The sequence below is a fragment of the Atheta coriaria genome, unplaced genomic scaffold (genome assembly GCF_025399875.1).
Source record: "Atheta coriaria isolate IRGN ID8LTWV9N9 unplaced genomic scaffold, Caltech_Dcor_3.1 hic_scaffold_4_pilon, whole genome shotgun sequence".
NCBI classification, from domain to species: domain Eukaryota; kingdom Metazoa; phylum Arthropoda; class Insecta; order Coleoptera; family Staphylinidae; genus Dalotia; species Dalotia coriaria.
The window spans coordinates 7549538-7570404 of record NW_027045446.1 but is presented as its reverse complement, the minus strand read 5'-3'; the positions used below and the strand labels follow the sequence as shown (position 1 = coordinate 7570404).

The following is a 20867-nucleotide window of genomic DNA, read 5'->3' as shown; positions in this document are numbered from 1 at the left end:
TTTGCTCACGTTTAATCCCCACACCAGCCACGTCAGGTAAATATTTTTCGTTTGTTTTTACGTGATAATAACCTTCGAATATTAAATTATATTAAATGTTGGATTGTCACAATGTAGAACTTCCCAAAACTAATATAACTACTTTGGAAGCAAGGCCAAAAGACAATTTATTCATTCGAACCAGACACAAAGTTCACGAGTTCAAGTTTCAAGTTTCGCAGTAGGAAAATGTATATTCAAGAGTCTTCCGTCGGAACAGATGTAACGATCGATTTTCAACTTAAATAAATGTCAACAGGCGCTGCCGCCTGCCTTCGGAACGAAATCTTAATATAAAAGGATAATGTATTCGAGGCACGAACGTATTATTTCGTCGAATAGACCCGGTGCATCTCTCGGCCCGCGGGAAGTTTTCTACTTAGCCTTCGCACAATCGAATTTCGAGGAGCCGCGGGCGAAACAACTCGTATGCGATAGCAACGAATAACGGAAAATTGTAATTTAATCCCGTGGGCTAACCAAGCGGACTGCAAAAAAACATTTTTGTTCTAAAACTACTCTTAAACTAAATCCAGGAGTACAAAAATGAAGACGGTGACTTTAAATGGCCGCAGTGTGTGTTTTGAGGTTGGATCAAGCAACATGGCGGTCATGACTTTACCGCCACCGGAGTGAAATTGACGAGTTTTTTCTTCTTTTCAATTTCCGGATTTTGGACGGAAATTTTCTTGGTTTTGAACTTGTTGGTTGAGGATGAGTTTAGGGTTTGGTGAATACATTCAGGTAGTGTAATAATGCATGCTTGCGTTCACCTTTTCAGCTTGCCCTCGGCGTCGTGGGCTTCGTTACGGCTGAATCCCCGCCGGAGAGATTCCAGGGGCCCGTAAAGCCGTTAGCGAGTCCGCGCCCCGGATGAAAGAAAAAGCTTTATAAAACATTCACATATCGGCTATTCCACGCCATTCCGCTCCATCCGGAACGCTATATTATGCATATCTATCTATTTGCCCGTGGAGGAATTCCTTTATGTCGTAAACGCGCAACGCCGAGATGCTCTTAACGATAGCGGGCGAAGCACACCCGAAACCATCCCTGTCGCCCTCTCGCGCGACAATTCATCGCGTTTATAACAGACTTTATTGGCGCGCGCGCGCGCCCGTAAAGGCGACCAAAGTAATAGCTTCTTGCACAGCTTTTCCGTCAGGTCTTTTTCGTCGCCGAGAAGGCGTTAAGTGGCGAAAACTTTGGCAGCGATTGAGGCACGTAAACTTTATTAAAACTCATGCAAGCCGGCTTGTTTGTTCAAAGTTCCAACTTGGAATCAAAGATCATAAGTATATATTTGTTTAGTCTCATGGTCAACGGCCCAAAGGCCGCAAAAAATAACAGTGCCTTGCAAAACTCATTTATTTTTTGCTTTTTTATTTATTTTACGTTTTTTTTAAATGCATTTTTAAATTAAAACAAAAAATTGCTTGAAATCAACTAAAAACGTTAAAATCAAAGCAAAAATAGACAATATTGTTTCGGAACATAAAAAATTTTATTTATATTTATATTTTTATCAACATTATTAAATTATATTTGATAAAAAAAATAATTTCGAATTTTTTGCATAAAAATAATTCGAATTTAATTAAATAATAATCCGAAATTAAAAGGTGATGCTAAATTATAGCCAGGTAATTTAACGGTGTTTAATAAAAGTTAATTAAAGAATAATCAGCATTAAATTAAAGTGAACAGGCGTGTGATTGCTGTTCCAACTTTCCACTTTGCCTTTGCGCTCACATTTTGAAAATTTTCATATACCGTCTGAAATTTATATTTCGTTTAATTAATTGCGAGCGCACGTAAATTTACACGCCGTAATTGTTTCGCCGCGTCGGACGCAACTTCACTTTTCGCGAATGTTGCGAACTTTACGCCGTGGTGGAAAAATTAAAAACAAACACGAAACAAAGTGGCGCTCGAGCAAATGAATCGACGAAGATAGCACCGCACTGCGAAATGGTTGTTTGTATGGTCTTTTTTTTTGTTGTTGTTTTCGTTCTTGTCGACCGCCGGCAACGAAGCAGCGTCTGAGTTCGGTGTGGGTGTCGTTTATTTGGTTTGTTTTTGTTTACTTCGTTAACACTCGGTGAGAATGATATGCCACGGCACAGTGCAAACCGCGACGTTGAAAGAGCATTTAAATTAATATTATTATGCAAATTAAAGTGCGCACAATAAAATTTCACTCCTATTTGCGCGACGTCCGAGGTGGGCATATATAACAATAGTACGTGCCAACGATGTTGGGGTGTTGGGCTGCTGAAAAGTAAGTCCAACGAACAGCTCATTAGCGAAATTGCGTTCTGCATGCCATTCAAAAAAACCAACGCAGAGACTGCGTCTACTCTAGGATGTTTATTTACTGGTTTGTGTATTTATTTTTTTTTGGGTAACTTGTGAGCAGAAGTCAGATGCATTTTCCCAGCTTGAAATGCTTTCGGAGAGCTAAAAGATACAAATTCAGTATTTTGCTTCTTTTTTTTGCAAAAAAAAAAACTTCCTTTCATTGCTGCCTTGACACGGAATAGAAAGGCTTTGTTATAAATCAAATTATAATTACTCCGCGTGGATTTTTGCGCATCTGTTCACTAAACTTTTGAAATTTATTCTTGGTTAATTAAATTTTTTGCCGCAATATTCTGCCTTGCTTTGTATACAAATAATCTAACAAAAGATTGTTTGTAATTACAAACCAACTCAAACATGGCTTTTGACGAAAAATTTAACAAGATAAAAGTATTTTTGTATTAATTAATTGTTATTATTAAAAACCACAAAACTATAAAATTTTATTTGAAATTAAATTGAGCTTTAACGATAAATACACAACAGCGGCGTGGTGGTATGTTTCCAGCGATTAAATTTGCCAAGATAGGATTTAAGTTTACGACACAAAGGAAGTGCGCTCAAGATTGCTCACCACCCGCAACTTGCATCACTTCACATAACCTATATTCTAGAGACTCTGGTGGGATGCACTGATGCGCCATCGATCGAGCACTAATCAGATAACTTCGAAGAGAACAAAACCCATTGTTATTCACAACACTAACACATTTGCTATGGATAAATAAAACAAAACAAAAAAAGCGCGGATCAACAACAAAACTTTCAGTAATTCTGAAGTTAATCCGCTAAAATATGGAGCAATGTATGTCGATCAAACGGCCGGCGAGCAAAAATTGTTTTTTGCCCGCGGCGCGAATGGAAATTGTAAATTAGAGTCGTGCCCAGCGCCCGCGTCGTTAGTGCGAGCTAAAGCCCCCAGTGTGCGCGTGATGGCTTTTTTCCCGTGCCGGCACTGGGTTAAAAGTGTTAAAAGGCGGCCGCGCTGTTCTGCGTGCCCAAAGATCAAAGAGCATTTGTTCTCGTTACGTGATGCTGACACCCTCAACACTATGTTCCACGATTCGCAATCATCGGCGCGCCGCATTTAGTCGAACTTTGTGTGTAGGGGCGTGTGTGGGTGTGCTCGTTTTATTTTTCAATTTACAAATAGCACAAAAGCTTGCGATCGACGCTAATTTTCAGTATTTTCATCAATTTTAGTTCACAATTATTTACAGAGTGCTCTTGAATATATTTTTTTAGTTGAAACAACAAACAGTTGTAATTGTGAATGATTTGGATTAAAGTTGGCTTTCAAACAGAACAAAATGCAATTTTGTCAAAAATGTTTCTTTTATTGTATACTAGCTTTTGTCCGGGACTTCGTCGTTATAGTGTTTAATAAAAATGTACATAATTCGTTTATACTCTCTGGTTATAGACATAGTATGTGTCAATTCGATCGATAATATACGCAATTTTTTTTAACGAAATTAATTATATAAAGAAGTGCTAATAATGCACTTCAGAGCGCCATCTCGGGTTCTACTATTTAACTATAACTATGATTGATTCTCAATGCCAACTTTTATTTTATAGAAAAGGGCTGTCTATAGGGTTTTCCCGGCAATTATTTAAATTTTTCTCGCCGTAAAAACCATCCTAGGACTTTACCAAACATTTAAAAAAAAGAATTGGCCAAATTGGTCTAGGCGTTATTGAGTTATGCGCTTGCTAACAGATTTTTCGATTCATTTTTATATATTAAATATCGAATAAAAAAATGCAATTAAAATCCTAAAAAAGAACCTGAAATACAATACCATGAAAATTGTATGAAGTCATGAAAAACCAACATTGCGCAATTTACTCATTAAAAATGTATGCCGCTCGCGGGACAAATTCGAATTGTTTGTTATCGAAGTTTATTCTCCTGTTGCAGCGCTGCTTGTTATCGCCGGCGCCGCCGTTTATCCAGTGGGATGGGATAACCGAGAGATGCGAGAGTCCTGCGGGAATGCAAGCCATATCTATCGACTAGGTCAGTACCCACCATGGTATTCCATGCATGATCCGCCCGTTATGATGATGGATAATCGCGCATGTTATGCCCAAACTGGGAATTCGACTTTCAGAATAACTCTTTTCAACCATCTTGCAACTCACAAATAAGAATTTTTTATTTGTATAAATTCCCATTTTACCTTATCAAAGAAGTAAGAAACTATAGAATGAATCAATGTCGAGCTTTGGGGTTCACGATGTGTATCGCCCCGAGAACTCATTATAGCCCTGTATCCTTTCATACCCGTATAGTCAAATAGCTCCAAGTTGATTTCCACTTTAAATCGCCTAACAAAACATCAACGCAACGGCGCGCAGATTAAAGTGGTAACTATAGAACGAAGGGCGCAACAACGCTTCTTCTCCGGATCTGGATATTTGATCAGTGAATCGGATTATCGAGATTTCCACACCACCCAATTATCCTTTGCGCCTTTGCATGCGAGCGCTACTGATAACGCCCATCATTTATACGCCCACGCGATGAAATATTTATTCAACGGATTTACACACTATCCATAATCATCTTCCAGCATCGCAGCCCTTTTGTAACCCGGAAACTTTTCGGGATGACGATAAATAATTCTTGAAAGCCATCAATTAATTCGCATTTCCGCTTGGCAATTATAAATTGGTGATATGTCAACGTCGTCAATGGCGTGAAGGTCGTCATCTAGACATAATTCGCTATTGTCTTTGCGCCTCAAGGCGTGAGTGTAGATGTGGAGCGAGGAGCGTTCTTTAAAGAGCTTTCGTGGATCAGCGAGCTTTAGGACTATATTAACACACTTGAGTGGGCCGGCTACGTCTCGATTCGCCGCCTCCTTGGGTTTTTGGGTGCTTGAAAGGGATGCTTAAGCTGTAGTTACCATTATTCTCAAAGGGGGGAGAGAAAATTTTACCCTAATATCTTATTTTGGACATTGTTATTATATTATACTTGCTTTTTCCTGCGGAAAAAACTGTAAAACTTTGTAAAACTGAAATTATGATTTTTTTTTCTTGTCCAAGACGTAGTAGGTGTCAATTTCATTAATATAATTTACAATTTCAGTTTTAAGAACTACGAATTGCTAATAATGCACTTTAGCGCCATCTCGTATTCAATTTTTCAACTATAACTATGATTAAATCTTTATACCAATTAAATCTTTTATTTAACACCTTTTGAATAATAATTTTTGAGATAATTATATTTATTCCACTATTCGTGGTTGTTGCAAATCCAAAAACTCATAGATCATCAAAATCTGCTCAGCCATTGTTGAGTTATAAATGGTGTAACAAAATCAACTCTGTTTTACATAGATTACTAGCTTTTACCCGCGACTTCGTCCTGGTAGTGTTTAATAAAAATGTAATTCGTTTTTACTCTTTTGTTCTTGACATATTACATGTAGTATATAGTGTATGTGTCAATTCTATCAATAAGATTTGCAATTTTATTTTAAAGAAATTAATTATATAAAGAATTGCTAATAATGCACTCCAGCGCACCATCTAGGATTCAACTATTTGACTATAACTGATTGAATCTAAAAGCCAACTTTTATCCTATAGAAAAGGGCTGTTTTTAGGGTTTTCCCAAGAATTATTCGAATTTTTCTCGCCGTAAAAACCATCCTTGAACTTTAACAAACATTTAAAAAAAAGAATTGGCCAAATTGATCTAAGTGTTGTTGAGTTATGCGCTTACCAACAGATTTTGCGATTCATTTTTATATTATAAATATAAATTATATCTATAAAGATGTAGAACTAGATTATTAATTCAATGATGATTTATTATTTGTTCCAGGCACGTGTCAACTGTCGTGGTCGGTGTACCTGCTGGCCGCCGCCGTCCTCCTCCTGCTGCTCTGTTTCTGTTTGAGTTTTTGCGCGTCTCGGGTGAAGGCCGGCTCATTTCGGATCTGAGTGTACAGCGCCGGCATGCTGTCCAGCAGCGTGTAGCTTATAGACTGGCCCACATATCGGCGCAGCCTGAAGCCCGACACACGTCGCAATCGGCGCCATCGACGACGCATCAACACTTTACCGCAATCGAGGCCAAAGGGATGGTGGATGCGGGCACGCCGGCCGACGGCTGCGGCGCACACCGTCTGCTCGTCGAGGTTGAACTCGCGCACTATCCACACAAACAACTCATGGAGGAGATGCTCTGTAATCACACCAATATCAACACCAACACTGTACCAAAGAAGAAAAAACGTGTTGCGTTTGAAGACACTTCTCTATGCGCCAATGGGGATGAGGTGAGGTGCACAGGCACTGGTACGTTTAAAAGCAAAAAAACAAAAAATAAATCCATGGATACTGATGAGAAGGCAGTCGTACCAAGCGTAGCTTATGTTATTGTCGATGCCGAAGTCGCTACCGAAACACCCGGGCAGCTACCCAAATGTTTACAAAGCGAAAACGGTATTTTCGATTAGAGCAACTCCCCAAGTGCCAGGTCAGCGTTGAAGCGTCGAAGATTGCCCGATTGAACACGTTTAGAAAATCATACGAGGAAAACCGAAGGAAGGATCGTCTGTTATATTTATTACATGTTATTACATTCAGATTGTTTTAACGAACGTCACAGCTTCGATGTCATAGGAAATCGTCGGTCGTCGGTTACTCTTTCTTGTCGAGTATCGAATCGTTTGCGTTGAAATATGTTCATGCAGAATGATTGATAACCGGAAGGGTTAAAGTGTTAATACGTCCGCAGTGTTCCAGCGCGAATGAGGACGCAAAGAAGACGACGCCCCGGCGAAAGTAAAAAAAAAACTGGAAAACGTACAACTCTCGGTTATAAATCATTCGGCAGCGATCGATGTTATTTCCGTGCTATAAATAAAATTGTATCGGAATGTCAGCAGCGTGCTCGACGCGAATGGATGACGTCTGCGATGATGATCGTCATAATAATAAACGAATTCGCCGCGTTAGCCCATTAATGTTTGTCGTTTTGGCGCATTGTGGCGTGTGTTTGTCGCTAATCGTCCTTACTTGAGGAGCAAAACATTTGATAACAAAAATCTACACGTAAATCGAATGTCATTAATAATATTCATCTTCAATAATCATCAAAATATTAAAAATGGTGCTAAAACGACAAATATTTTTACTTTGGGTGACCAAATGTGTCACAAGTGTAGAATAAGGGTCTAAAACGTTCGTTTTTAAAGTTTTGTTAATTTCTAGACCCTTATACTTTACATGTGCCAAACAAAACTCATAATATTGCTCATTTTGACTTTATTTTCGACTAAAAAACAAGCCTAATAAATACTAACCGCACAACGAATCATCAAACAGATAGAATCAAACTCGTGAAATGTTTTGTTCATGACTGAATCCAACTGGAACAATAGTTTGTGCAACGATCGCATTGCTCGTTGCTTTCAGTGTCTCCCATCGAACTCCCTCGCACTTCTTTTTTATCAACATGCCAGCAGAGGATGTATCATGTTATCAAGTTGTTTGTTGTTGGCTGTCTGTTTTTTTTTCAAATTGTGTGCGTTTATTGTAACGCGAAGCGGAATCAAAAGAATCGTCAAAACATGTTCATTACATTATCCTACCTAGCTCCATGTTGCGCTTTGTTCGCGGGTCTGTGTGTAGTCCTGTGAGCACAGCCTTCACCTTCATTTCCTTCATTGTAATGTAACAACATATTCCCCAAAGAAAACAGATGTAAGTGAATAAATATGTGAAGAAATACTATTATAAATTATTATCAGATGTATGTTTATGGCGTTGGTTTGTTTTTGAATACATTTTCAGGATGCTTTCAAGAATTTTAGGCTTTGTTTTCATACAGTTTTCATTAAATTATATCCAATTACTGGAATTGTAATAAAATAATTATTGGTTTATTTTATTTTAATGTTTTATCAAAATAACAAAATTTTTATTATTTTTTACTGCGTGCGGTAATTCAACTACAGCGCCGCGTTTGGTAGCTGAATAGAACTAAATCTGCAGCCATTTTTTTCTGGTTTGAAATTTAGTTACAGAGGGCGCAATTATCAAAATAATGTGTAAACTTAGCTTTATTTCTTAAAAAAAAACATTTTGACTGCAATATACTTTAAAAATATATTTTTGCATGTACTTAATCACTTTATTTGTTTCAGCCATAGTAGTTCTATCCATTTGCTTGTCCATATTAAGTATTTTTATAATGAAACCATAAATAATCAACTCGAACCACATCGATAGAGGCAATGAATAATTACTTTTTTTGCATGACAGCCGATAATATCGAACTCGCCGCTAGCACACTATCAAAATTAACAATGCATTACAAAAACTAGTGTTTCACGCTCGCAACATATTTTACAAACGATTGCTGCAACTGATAGCTCGACTTCGACAATTTGTTCGACGTAATTTATTACAGTAATCATTTAAAATTGAAGTTTAACAATATATTCACAATAAGCCTTTGAAATTAAAAGTTCCTACAGAAATTTATGAGCGTAAATATCAACTTGTTTAATTTACTTCCAGAAAAGGTGTTATGCTACGTGTTAAATTATGTTACCTGTGCGCTTATTGCTTTTCTAAATTATAATTTACGATAGAAATTGCACTGGCAGGGTGCCGTTTTGTTCTGTGTTGCAGAAAATGAATTTATAATTGCTTTCTATATAATGCATACATTAATTTAATCTATTTTATAATTAACTATTGGTAAAGTTGAGTGATTAACGGACTTTTACACATTAATTAAAAATTTTATGATTTTCATTAGTATTACAACTGACTTTTTGCAATTAAAGTTGCTGCAGCGCTTGTATTTACGCAATATATTGCATCAATGAAAATTATTCATTACCGCATCGTGGATGCAATGTTTATCTGAAACGCTGCAGCCGAAGATTTGCGCACCACGACGTTAATGTTTAAAGGGCAGGACGGATTGCGTTCGCTTAAATGTCGAGTCGGGAAGATTTATAGCGGTTGCATGCATAATTATTATCCTGGTTGATGAGAGCTGGGGCATTTGCGTTCGGTGTCTTGCGTTCCTGCTACGCTAAATATAAGCGATGCGCTGCAACCCACACTACACCACTGGAAAGCTAAATGTGAGGCGGAAACCAGAATCTGAATGCAGCCGGCGACAATAGATTTTCTTAATTAATTTTCAAACTAATTAGCTCTCTAGTTGAGAAAATTTCATTAAAACAAAACATAAAACAAAACGCATCAAAGGGTCAAAGTAGAGATTGATTTTTGTTAAACCTTATTTTATTAAACACTGAAGAAAAGTTTTTACTATTTTAATATCCATCTTCTCGTCTCAACAAGAATTCTTCCTGACGTCCCTGACTGCTTGGAAAACAAACAACCCGACATCCAGATGAACTACGAAAAGAAACACTTCTCGAACAACCTCCGGAGAACATCCCAGCAGCATCGGGAAGAAGAAGCCCTTTCGCCTTGTTCGAAAACTTGCCGCCCTCGGATAACATTTGCACAACACTCCCGAACCCCGTCAGGAATTGCTTGCTCTGCTCTAGCGCAGACATCATCTACTCCTACGCTGCTTCCAACTCACTTTCACAGAGTGTAGACGGCAACAACACGTATGTTGTAAGGTTTGCAGACTTTCAGGTGGCGTTGCGAAGCCATCGTAATGTATTTCTGATGAATTCTGTCCTGAAAGAGTAATGATAATGTTACACGTGTGGCTTATTTCCGAAATTGGTGTCTCGGCGACGTGACTGCGCGTCAAACCACCCTGTGCTCATCGCTCCCATTGTAATAGACCTCGGTAACGTGCGCAAGCGGGTGAGAAAGTAGTTTTAGTATTATGCACCCTTTATGCCTGCGCGCACGGGCGCGCTAGGGCGATGTGAGGGCATCATTCGGTTTTGTTATTGTCTTTTGTTTTTCCATTCTTGTGCGTCGACGGCGACGTGCTGAGAGCACGTCTTTGTAGCACTGCTTGATGTGCTATTATTTCGCGTTGCTATGCTATAGTTTTTGTTTGCGCATCTGCTAGTTTTCAAAATGGGACGAAACACATATTGTTTCAGTTTCACAAAAATTGGACGTCTAGTTAGAAAAAGTAATCAGATTATTTAAGCATTATAAGAAATTATGAAGGGTTTATTTATCTTTATACAAAAATTGGTGGCTATTTATAACTCTTAATTAGCTGGAACAATTTTAATTATTTTTTGTTTGTTAGGTTTCTTTCCGATGAAAATAACAGAATATTATTAAATTGAAAATGCACGAAAATATTTTTTTAGAAAATTTTTGCATTTTTGCCTTAATCAGCTAAAAGTGTTCAAAAATCGTTTCATTTTATCTATTAATTTTATCTATCCTAGAAGAAAACATATTTGAGATAATTTCCGTAGGTACAACTTTATTGCCAGCAAACTTTATCTTCTATGTCTGTTGACTTGAATGTTGCTCACTTTTCGGAAATAAATTGATGGTGATGGCTAAGTCACCGCTACAAGCAGCAAAAATACGTTTGCGCAAAAACAAATACCAGCATCGAGAAATGAGTTACTAGCTCCAGATAGCATCGCGTCGCACTGATGCATTGTGCTTCACTACTTCATACTCAAGAAAAGAATTGTTCCTAGATCTCCGCATCTTTGAAGTACTTTTATGGCTTGAGAAGAGATTTGTCAGGGCGATTTGTGAAATGTTTTTACAACTCGCCGCTGCGCACCGGAATGCAATGCCACAACATACGGTTAATAAAAATTGCAATTGAAATTGGAATTTTGTGCAATTCCGTGGAATTTGTGCAAAAATCAACATTGAATGACAAAAACGTTTTTTTGCGGTTTTAATTGACGTAAACGTTGTTTGCAATGCAAAAATACATATTTATTCAATACAGAATAAACTTGACAATAATTTTGATATTTTAATGTACTTAAATTAATGTCTCTGTTTCTTTTTAATTAATGTTTCTTATCAAAAGACCTTTTTTATATGTAAACACATTTGGTGAATACATTCTTGTAGTAGTAACCCTTTGTATAGTCAACATGCACGTGTCGACGTTAATTGAATTCACGATTGACGCGAGTGACCGACAGACAGGATTAATTCGATTGCCTAAAACCGGAAAAGTGCCCCGTTGATGGACGCTCTTTTTTCATTACAACCAAACCAAACATCAAGCCTCTTTCCAACGTCGTCATTGCATCGCTTTGCCACCCCTTTTCTGCTGAGGACGCTAAGTGATAATTTCTGCTTGTCTTTTTGCAAATTTTTAAAACATGCAAATGCATGCAAATTAAAAAATTATAATGTCCCGGCACGCCGCAAAAACAGCCGCCGAAAATTAAATATTGAAACACCCAACAAACCAGCAAGCGGCAGCCCACAAAAACAGCCTTAAGGTAAAACCGGAAAAAAGGGAGACGTAAAAAAACACGTTGGGAAAGTTTAAAAAATTGTAATCTAATTTAATTTTCCGCGTGCCTTTTGCCCGCGCGTAAGGACTATCTGATGCTCCAACGCTCTTCGTGCTCAACGGAGTTGGTTGCGCTTTCACACGCCACCCTCGCCCGCCGCCGCAAAACGCGTTTGTCGTGCCGCCGGGAAGGAAGCTACATTACAAAGTTTTAATTCATGTTTTAATATATGATATCAGGATTATAACTTAAATAACAAATTCTATTTATAATGAATATTCATGCGTCGACGGCGATGGCGGAGGCGGCGGCTCGGGGGCGCTGTCGTTAGGTAAATTTGCCCACAAATAAGCGCGCGCCGCGCGCCACTTAAGATTCGTAATTTTCATGGCGCCGCGGCGGCTCGGCGAGTTTAATAAGCAATCCGAAACAGTTAGGAATTTTGGATATTCACCCGGATGCTTTCGGTGCCATGGAAATCAATTTCAATTTTGAATATGCGAAACAAACCAAATTCGGGGATATAAATATTTTCAACATGAATATTTATTGTCTTCAGAAATTATTCATGTTAATAATCAAATTCCTAAGATTTTAATTTGAATCTTACATAAATGTAAAATATTTTAATTTAAAAATCTACCTAGGCAACCAACTATACATTATTTCATTGATGTTTTGTATTAAAATTGCATATTGTAACTGTCGGCGGGCAATTTTCCATCGGAGATAAATTTCAAAGGTTCATTAACCACGTAATTTCGTTAAAATAGTTTACACAGCGACGGCGGCGGCTCCCACACCGCCCCCCTTATCGCATTACGTTCTATTTGTTCGGCTCGCTCGCGCGTTCGCGCCGCAATAAATAATTCATGGCCGCGCGTTGCTTCCTCATCTCGCTGGTCTTTCCCATTCTAGTTTTTCGCATTCGTATACGCTTTCTTATTCTGCGCGTTCGCGTTCGCATTTACATTTGCATTGCCTTTTCCATTTGGAGTTTCCAAAATGCACGCATCGCCACGCCACCGACTTCCGGCCGCCGAAAACTTTAAATAATTAATAAGAATTACGCCTCTGTTTGTTTTGAAACCTTAGAAATAAATGTCGTTAAGAGTGAAAGCTTTATTTTGGTTGAATAACAACCGTATTTTAATGGCGGCGTAGTAAAAACAACTTTTGTTATTTTATGGTTAGATTTATGAGCATAACATAACCATAGTTCCCAAAAAAAAAAGAGTAAAATTATTTCTTCTAATATCACCTTTACAGTTTATCAATGACTAGCAAATTCAACTAAAACGTGGCTAGAAAACAAGAAGAAGAACTCGTGTTATTTGCGAGAGCGAAACCAATTACGAAAATTGCATGCTTTTCCCACTCAAACTTTTACTCCGCACAGTTGTCGACTCGCAGCACGTCGGATCAACGTCGCAACAGATTTTCATTTAAACTTACAACTAATGCATCGCGAGTAACTAACAACTTCGAGTACATAACAACTGTACAGAAAGAAAAAAAATACTTACAATTCCGACATTAACCATATTGATGGCAACCACTTGAAAATAGAAACGCGATAAAATTTTAAGTAGGATTTTAAAGTTTTACAATCACGAGATGGTTAGAACAAGAAGTTGTCTCAGTATTCATCAAACCACGTCGCCAGATAAATGAAAACATTACAAAACAATGAAAGGAATGAAAAACATTCAAAACGTCTTTGTTTTTCATGCGCCATCGTCATGCCATGTATAAAACTACTCCGAGAGCAGAAAACAGAAAACACTGACACAAACACTTTAGTATTACTTGAATTCATTGAGAATGTGCGAATATAAAACTACTACACTCACTGGCAGTACTCGTGGATAATATTTTTGTGTCAAGCTTCCGTGTCATAAAATAAAAACGAGTTATGCGCGAAGCATTTTTGTCCCAAGCGCTTGTGAAAAGTTTCCGCTTTAATGACGTTTCATGCATTTCATAGATACGGACGATCGCTTTTAATAAAATGCACTTTGTGTCGACGATGTTTTACGGCGTAGACGTGAGCCAGCCATCGCCGTTTAATTTAAAAGCAAATGAAGGGTAAATTAAAATTTACCATCAAACGCTTCTGTTTGCTCTTGGCGATTACCGGATGTTTGAGGACGGAGTAAACTACGCTTCCTTTTAATTTCGTCATGCACATAACTAAGTAAAAGGAATAGGAGTGCAATTATATGCGGTGCGTAATAAATTTCAGCCAACGTCGACATCAACGTCACGTTTGTGCTAACGACAAACAAACAAGGTATTAAAAAATAATTACTATATTTCATTTTGTTTTATTTCAGGAATGCATAGATACATACGTATATGTTATAACTAGTAGTTGCTAAACTCCGTATACTTCATCCATAAAATTCAACATAAATTAATTATTAACTGAAATAAAATGAGTTTTGTTATTAAGATAAACAAAATTTTTAAATTAAAATAAATGCAGCAAAACCTTTACTGCAATCCCAAAATAATTACTTTATATTTACCATTTAATACTGTTTAATGTTTAATTAAATTATAGCCATTTCTACGAAGAATACCCTGTTTTTGTTTATATCAAAATGGAATTTGTATGACAATAATTATTTCTTCTTCTCATGCTCCGCCATCATTCTCATCTCGTAATAAACTCACAATTTTATTTATTATACTACGATTTCTAAACGCAATGATTCCACCTTTGTTGCAACAACTTTCTATTTTATTAGTGCCTGCTTCAGAATCCACTCGATAATTGACGCTTATAGTCTCATCTCGGTGTACCGCATCCTCAAAAACAACAATGTCACCCGAGAGACTTCTTAAGAGCGCATGTGGTCCACAACTGTCCCACTTAAAGGTGGAACTTTTCGAGAGAAGGTAAACGTCTGCTAAACCTACAACAGTCGCTAGCATCTTGTAACCAGCGCCCGGCGCCTCCACCAATTCAAAACCGCCCGACCTTAGTTTGTCTTTGATGCTTTGATCTTCACTACCACTTAGGCAAACCACGTTAGTGCCTACTTTTACATAAGAAGGCTCAGTCTGAGAATCCGTGGTGATGGAGGAACATTTCACCGTGTCAGTATAAACGCCCCAATAGCACTTACCGCGCCATCTGAAAAGAAAATTCTGAAATTATCACATCAAAAACCTGCAAAATGTTTAAGATACCTTCCATCTTGGTAGGAAGAAAATGGTTGATTTACTATTCCCATAATGGCGTCACCGGTTTCAAGGTCATAAACACCGATTAATACAGTGACACATTTTAATCCACCGGTGGAAAATGTTTGGGAGTCATCCTGACAATCCTGGCAGTCTTTGTCTTTGGTTCCATTTATATATTCTGCTGTAGAGTCTAAAATTAAGCAATTATAAAGTTTAACGTTGTACCAATTATAGGTAAACAAAGTTAGGTTTGGTTGTGCAGGTACATTAAGTATATTAAGACAATTACCTTACCAATCGGGTCGATCCAAACTCCGAGTTTGGCGTAATTAAGGCTAATTTCAACGTCCGGTCGTTGTGTTGCAACATCGTCGATTGTTAAATCTCTATGCACTTCTTCAGCTAGTAAATGGGCGGCCTCTGGATCGTCATTTAGGACTTTCGATAACAATTCGGCTGTTTGTGTCGATGATTCTAACTTTTCTACGCTGATACGCTCACCCAATGCATTACAAAACACATTACTTTCTTCTCCTTTGATATTTTCTTTCATTTCCGGATACTGCGAATGAAAAGTTGTGAAAATTACGATTTTTACACATTCATTTCTATTTACCTGATTTCCAATATCATGTTTTAAAGTTTCTTGTATCAAAACATCAGCGAGGGTTTTAAAGTCTTGAACAAATCTTGGATTAGCTTCATCTTCGCTTTTTTCTTCTATCAACAACTTGAAAAGATGCTCATCTTCTCGACACTTTCGCGCAATATTCGCGGCTCTTTCAGATGCAATTATCAATGCTTCCAATAACATTTTTTGGATAAAAATACCTGTAGAAACTTTTAAGGAGACGTGAGTTTATTCGCGTCACACGAGCGCGGTGCTAAAGCGCGTATGTCAGTAATTAAATTATGTTCCGAGTTGAATATGTAAAAATAGTCGCGGATTGCTCGAAGGCAAAGTAGGTCGCAGCCTTGTACGTTGACTTTGGATATACGTGTTGTATTTTCACTACTGGTTCGTGGTTTGACGTGCGTAGTTTTTCGGATCAAGGAATAATAAGTAATGAGATAAGCTTGTTGTGTTGATTTTGGGCTGACTCGACCGACTGGTTAGTAATGACGCATTCAGCGTGCGTTATTTGCGCAGACGGCGGAAGCTGTATTCTGCTCGATTCCTTGCCGGCGGGCAAATCGCCGCTTATTTAACGTACGCGCACGCGATGTACGCGATTATCGATTTGGCTGGAGTAGCAGGATGCATGACGACGTCGTCGACGGTATTGCCAATTCAAGTTTGTATTGTTGACCAGATAAATAGAGTACCAGAAAGTTTTTTTAATGTTTGGTAAAAATTAAGCAGAAATTGCATTTTTTTTGTTATCTTGATCATAATTTTTGTAAGACAAGATCAAATTAGTTTATTACTATTATATCACATTTTATACGATAAATTAAGTTTAATACAGTGAAAACTGAATACGAGCGCAAATTGGTTAAAAGTATTGAATTGAATATATTGTTTATAATAAAACGGATCTGTTTTAAGTCAATGCTCGTAGTATCAGTTTCTGAGTATCACAATGTACGCTCACCGATACTAAAAACAACTGATGCGAACAAACTATTTTCCACGAAGTATAGATAAAAGGAGTCCGAACGGTATAGGCTTTTTCGTCGTAGTCATGGTTCACAATTATATACAAAGCTAATAGTTCACCTTTCTGCCACTGGGTGCGCTTGAATCACTAGTGAATCGATGTACGTTGGTTCGTGTTCATAGCAACATTGAGACAATTTGTTTACATGACGTTCGTGTGTTTAGATACTTCGTGATTATTATTACACATGAACACGTGCTGGATTGTGAATGTTTAATTGAATTCAATTAAATTTACAAATACATTTTTAACTTTTATATGTATGTATACATTAATTTGAATTGGAACGTGATAGTATTATTTTTTTGAACTAATTTATTTATTGAAAATTAGTAGTTATAAAAAAATGGGAAGGTGTTGTGCTATTCCAGGATGTTTTAGTGGCCGAAAGACTAGTGAGAAGGTAGAAAAAGTAGTTTTATTCAAAGCATCAAAGGTGAGTAATATCTTTGAAAAATATGTGTTATAAACAAATAATTTATAACTAATAGCCCAAAGATTTAAAAATATGTCATAATTTCATGTATCTTGTGAAATATTGGCGGTGTCCATAGTAATGTAAGTATTTAAACGCGTTCACTAACGCATAGTGGCGCGCTCTATTGGCGAATGTTTGGTCCCCTAGATCGTGACCATTAATTTAACATGACGTTCGGACTCCTTTTATCTATACTTCGTGCTATTTTCCGTCAGTTTAGCTTAAAATTTAATTCGAATATGTGCTTACCAGCGGCATCTATTGTACAACAGACTGTCCGTCGTCTCTCCGTGGCCTTCAGTCGCCACGCGACGATGCCCAACAACAAAAACAAACAAGCGTCTCACATTTCTAGTACCTAGCAAACCATTGCATAAAGAGAAATAAATATCGCCTACTATTAAACCGATTTATAGGCAGTAGGGCCTAGCGAATTGAAGATTATTAATCCACGGCCAATTCCCTATTAGAAGAGATGTTATGACCCCATAACAACAATTAGATTATAATTAGTATTATAACATAGTATAAGCTAAGTAAAGTTAAGTGAACACTTACTGTACGCTATACCCTCACAATATCGCCAAAACGATATTTTTACTAAACCATTGCAAGTCAATGCAAGTATTTGTCAAGCCTGATGTGGATAGCTATTTCGACCATTAGAGGTCTCATCAGCACACCTACTGTATAAGTATATAATTATGAGGTTATCATTAGTATATCTTATCTTGTAACTTTAGTTTAGTTTGTACACTTAACTCAGGGTCCAATCCTAACGAGCGCCCTTTGCGCATGCTCAAAGTGCAATAACTTAAGCTACTATAAGAACCACCCCAACTGTTATTCTAAGTTAGTTGCCAGTTACCAACGACCAGCCGCCGAGCTACGACTGTCAATAAACGCAATAAACACTTTAAAATATTACTCGCACCCTGTCGAGATCTTCAAACCCTCGCACAACCCTAGCCGTCCAGGCAAACCGTTTTGGTACACCGGAAGCCGCGCGGTGCCGTTTCCAAGTGCCAAAACACAACTCTGGTGCCAGAAATCCATTCTTTGGGTCTCTGCACCATAACAGAGATAATAAAATCAAATTCTAAAATTAATTATAACGAAAAGCATAAAATGAAAATACTCTAGGAATGTTAATACAAATAATAATAAAATGGACTTTTGGCAGTTAGATGATAATAATTTAATGAATATGAATAACAGTAAAATCGGCAAAAATATCAAAATTACACAAAATAAAGTCAGTAAAATCTTCGAACAACTCCTGCACACCCGACGTCTAAAACTTCTAAATGATAACTGTTTTAAAAAGAGCGTCAGTCGTCTTTATAGCCCTAATGCACTTGAAGTGTGCTCTTTCGTCCGAAAGGCTCTCGAATATTAGCCGTTCGATCCTACATAACTCGGCCATCCTGGAGGCGTTCGTCCTCGAACATTACTCGTCTTTGTCGTCTCTAGTGGTCCGAGGTGGTCAACGTGTAAAGTCTTATGCGGCATATCTTCTTTTGACGATTGGTTTAAACATCCTTCTTTCTTTCTCATCTTTCTGTTTAATAAAATGCATTTATCGCAGCAATTTATAACTCTTTCTAGCTTTTTCTCCAAGCGTTTAATAAAAAATTCTTCCTCGATTACCTCTTTACATTTAGTTACCCCAAAATGTCCTCTTTCATGAATCATCTTAATTATTTCTGTTTCCATTTTTCGGGAACAACTAACAGCTCTCTTCCATTCTTTGTCTCCATCGGCTGGTAATCTTCACTCATATTTCGAACAACTTCTTTCATCTTCACATCTTTTGTCTCTGGCAATATCTCATCTTGTTCCTCTGCTTCGATCGACACAGTTGGCAATGCATCGTCGTCTAACGTGTCGAACGTTATCTTTCCTCGTTTAATCGTCTAGTTTACGTCGTTAAGAAACTCTCGCCCTAATATAACGTCAAAGTTCTTTTCGTTTGCAACGTAGAATTTACTTGTTTCCATCTATCGTCATCGGTAACGTGATATGACCATCTGGTTTTGTCATCCATCCTCCAAAACCTAATAAAATCTTTGTAGTCCCGTTCAGTTTCGGACTACCTACCTGCTTGTAAATTCTTGACGTCATAATGTTGACTGCGGCGCCTGTGTCAATCGACGCTTCGCACTTAATTTCACCAATCTTTACTTCTTGTACAAACTGCTCAGCATCGCACAAAATAGTTTGGACCTCCACAACTTGACAATCTTTCGCTTTGTGCCCAAACACATCACACTTAAAGCACTTTGGATCTTTGTGCTTACATCTTGCTGAAATGTGTCCAACTTCTCCACAGTTGTAGCATGCGTTCTTAATCGTCTTATCTTCCGTCGTATTTATCGTCGTACGTCTGTTTTCTGTCTTTAAGGGCTGTTTTGTCTCTTCCGTCTTAATGCATAGTTTCTCATATATTTTGAGTCGATCTTTGAACTCCTTAAATTTCTTGCAGCCGTACAGAAGTGTTAGGTGTGGCCCGTCTGGCATTCCTCAATCACATACTGCATAACCGACTGCTTATGTAGGTTACCCTTATACCCCATTTCTTTCATAACAATCAAATACTCTTGGACTGATTCCCTTGGAGTATTTTACGGCTCATCATCTTCTTGTGAACATCTGCACCACTTAACTGGTAGCCAAATTCATCTTTTAATGCGTCTTTTAAATACCGCCAACTGTTTAGTCCAATTTCGCTCTGGACAAACTTCTTAGCCAGGCCTTTCAAACATTTTTGCAAAAATCAGCTTTTGTAAAGCCTTGAGGTTTAACATGTCCGCAATTTCTTCGTACTCTTCGGTCCATGTCTCAATACCATATGCGTCTTCGCCCGTAAACGGTCTAACCATATCCTCAAAATCTCGAAAGGATAAAGTAAACTTTGAATTCGATGTGGATCCTCGTGGTTCGAATTCATCGTCGTCCTCGTATCCTCTTCTCAACTTCTTCTTCTCCTCGCAGACTTTGGTGCTGCACTTTACGTCTTTGGCTTCTTCTTGATAGATCGTCGTCTTTAATTTTGGCACGGCTATCCAAATTTTTCGATCACAAGAACGAAGCATTTTTCGTCTTAAATGTTGTAAAGTCACGTCGTCATCAGCATCTTCATCGTCGTCGTTCTCGGCTTCGTCGTTGTCGTCTTTCTCGTCGTCGTCGTCGTCGTCTTCTTCATCGCCGTCGTTGTCGTCTTCCTCGTCGTTTGAGTCATCTTCGGGTAGCTGGTACATCTTCAAGTTGTTCAAGTCTCTGAGCACTTCACACACGCGATCACACATCTCGTCTTTGTTTCCACTGTCGTCAATGTCTAACATGTTGCACGCGGTTGTTAACTTCTTTACTGAGAATTTCTCGTAAATTCTCCTTCGTAATTGTTCATACTCTTCTGAGTTTTGGTGAAACCGAAACCCGAAAAGTGCGTACAAATTTACGATTCATTCGCGGCGCAACAACATCAAATATTACTTCATGCATCAATCTCAGTGAACTCGCGGGTGCATTATCAATCTGTTTCGCGGCACTCGGATTGTCGTGTAAACAGTTGATCTCCATCTTTTCCTCACTTTTTGCTCACGGCTGCAACTTTATCTTCTTTACGTCTTACGTCACTGTTAATCGTCGTTATCGTCTATGTACACTCAGACAGAAAGTCTTTCGGTTGAACCTTCAGAT

General features: G+C 37.9%; 2 protein-coding genes across 3 annotated transcripts in view; one reads left to right on the top strand and one right to left on the bottom strand.

Annotated features, from left to right (window-relative positions):
- LOC135790954 (LHFPL tetraspan subfamily member 6 protein-like) overlaps positions 1 to 6499 on the top strand; it is a 62497-nt gene extending 55998 nt beyond the window's left edge. The window contains exons 5-6 of the mRNA XM_065301253.1: positions 4325 to 4423; positions 6245 to 6499. Coding sequence (XP_065157325.1) covers positions 4325 to 4423; positions 6245 to 6363 — 218 coding nt within the window. The 3' untranslated portion in view covers positions 6364 to 6499. The remainder of the gene's footprint in view (positions 1 to 4324; positions 4424 to 6244) is intronic.
- Positions 6500 to 14142: 7643 nt separating this feature from the next.
- On the bottom strand, positions 14143 to 16298 carry LOC135790996 (inositol polyphosphate 1-phosphatase-like). Of its 2 annotated transcripts, XR_010547883.1 has the most exons (5): positions 15643 to 16298; positions 15321 to 15588; positions 15030 to 15216; positions 14363 to 14973; positions 14143 to 14258 (listed from the first exon to the last, which is right to left on the bottom strand). XR_010547883.1 is itself a non-coding variant. In XM_065301306.1 (4 exons), exons 1-4 carry the CDS (start codon positions 15838 to 15840, stop codon positions 14472 to 14474), a joined length of 1155 nt encoding a protein of 384 aa, XP_065157378.1. In that variant the 5' UTR covers positions 15841 to 16298; the 3' UTR covers positions 14143 to 14471. The 2 variants fall into 2 exon arrangements, 1 of the variants encoding a protein (XP_065157378.1); XM_065301306.1 differs by having other exon boundaries at positions 14143 to 14973.
- Positions 16299 to 20867: the final 4569 nt, after the last annotated feature.

Bases quoted from the DNA above. Each gene is read 5' to 3' on its own strand.
- LOC135790996 (XM_065301306.1), bottom strand. From the start codon at position 15,840: ATGTTATTGGAAGCATTGATAATTGCATCTGAAAGAGCCGCGAATATT. The intron at 15,589-15,642 runs GTAAATAGAAAT...TTTCATTCGCAG, and splicing joins AACATGATATTGGAAATCAG to TATCCGGAAATGAAAGAAAA. The intron at 15,217-15,320 runs GTAAGGTAATTG...GCTTAATTTTAG, and splicing joins AGTTTGGATCGACCCGATTG to ACTCTACAGCAGAATATATA.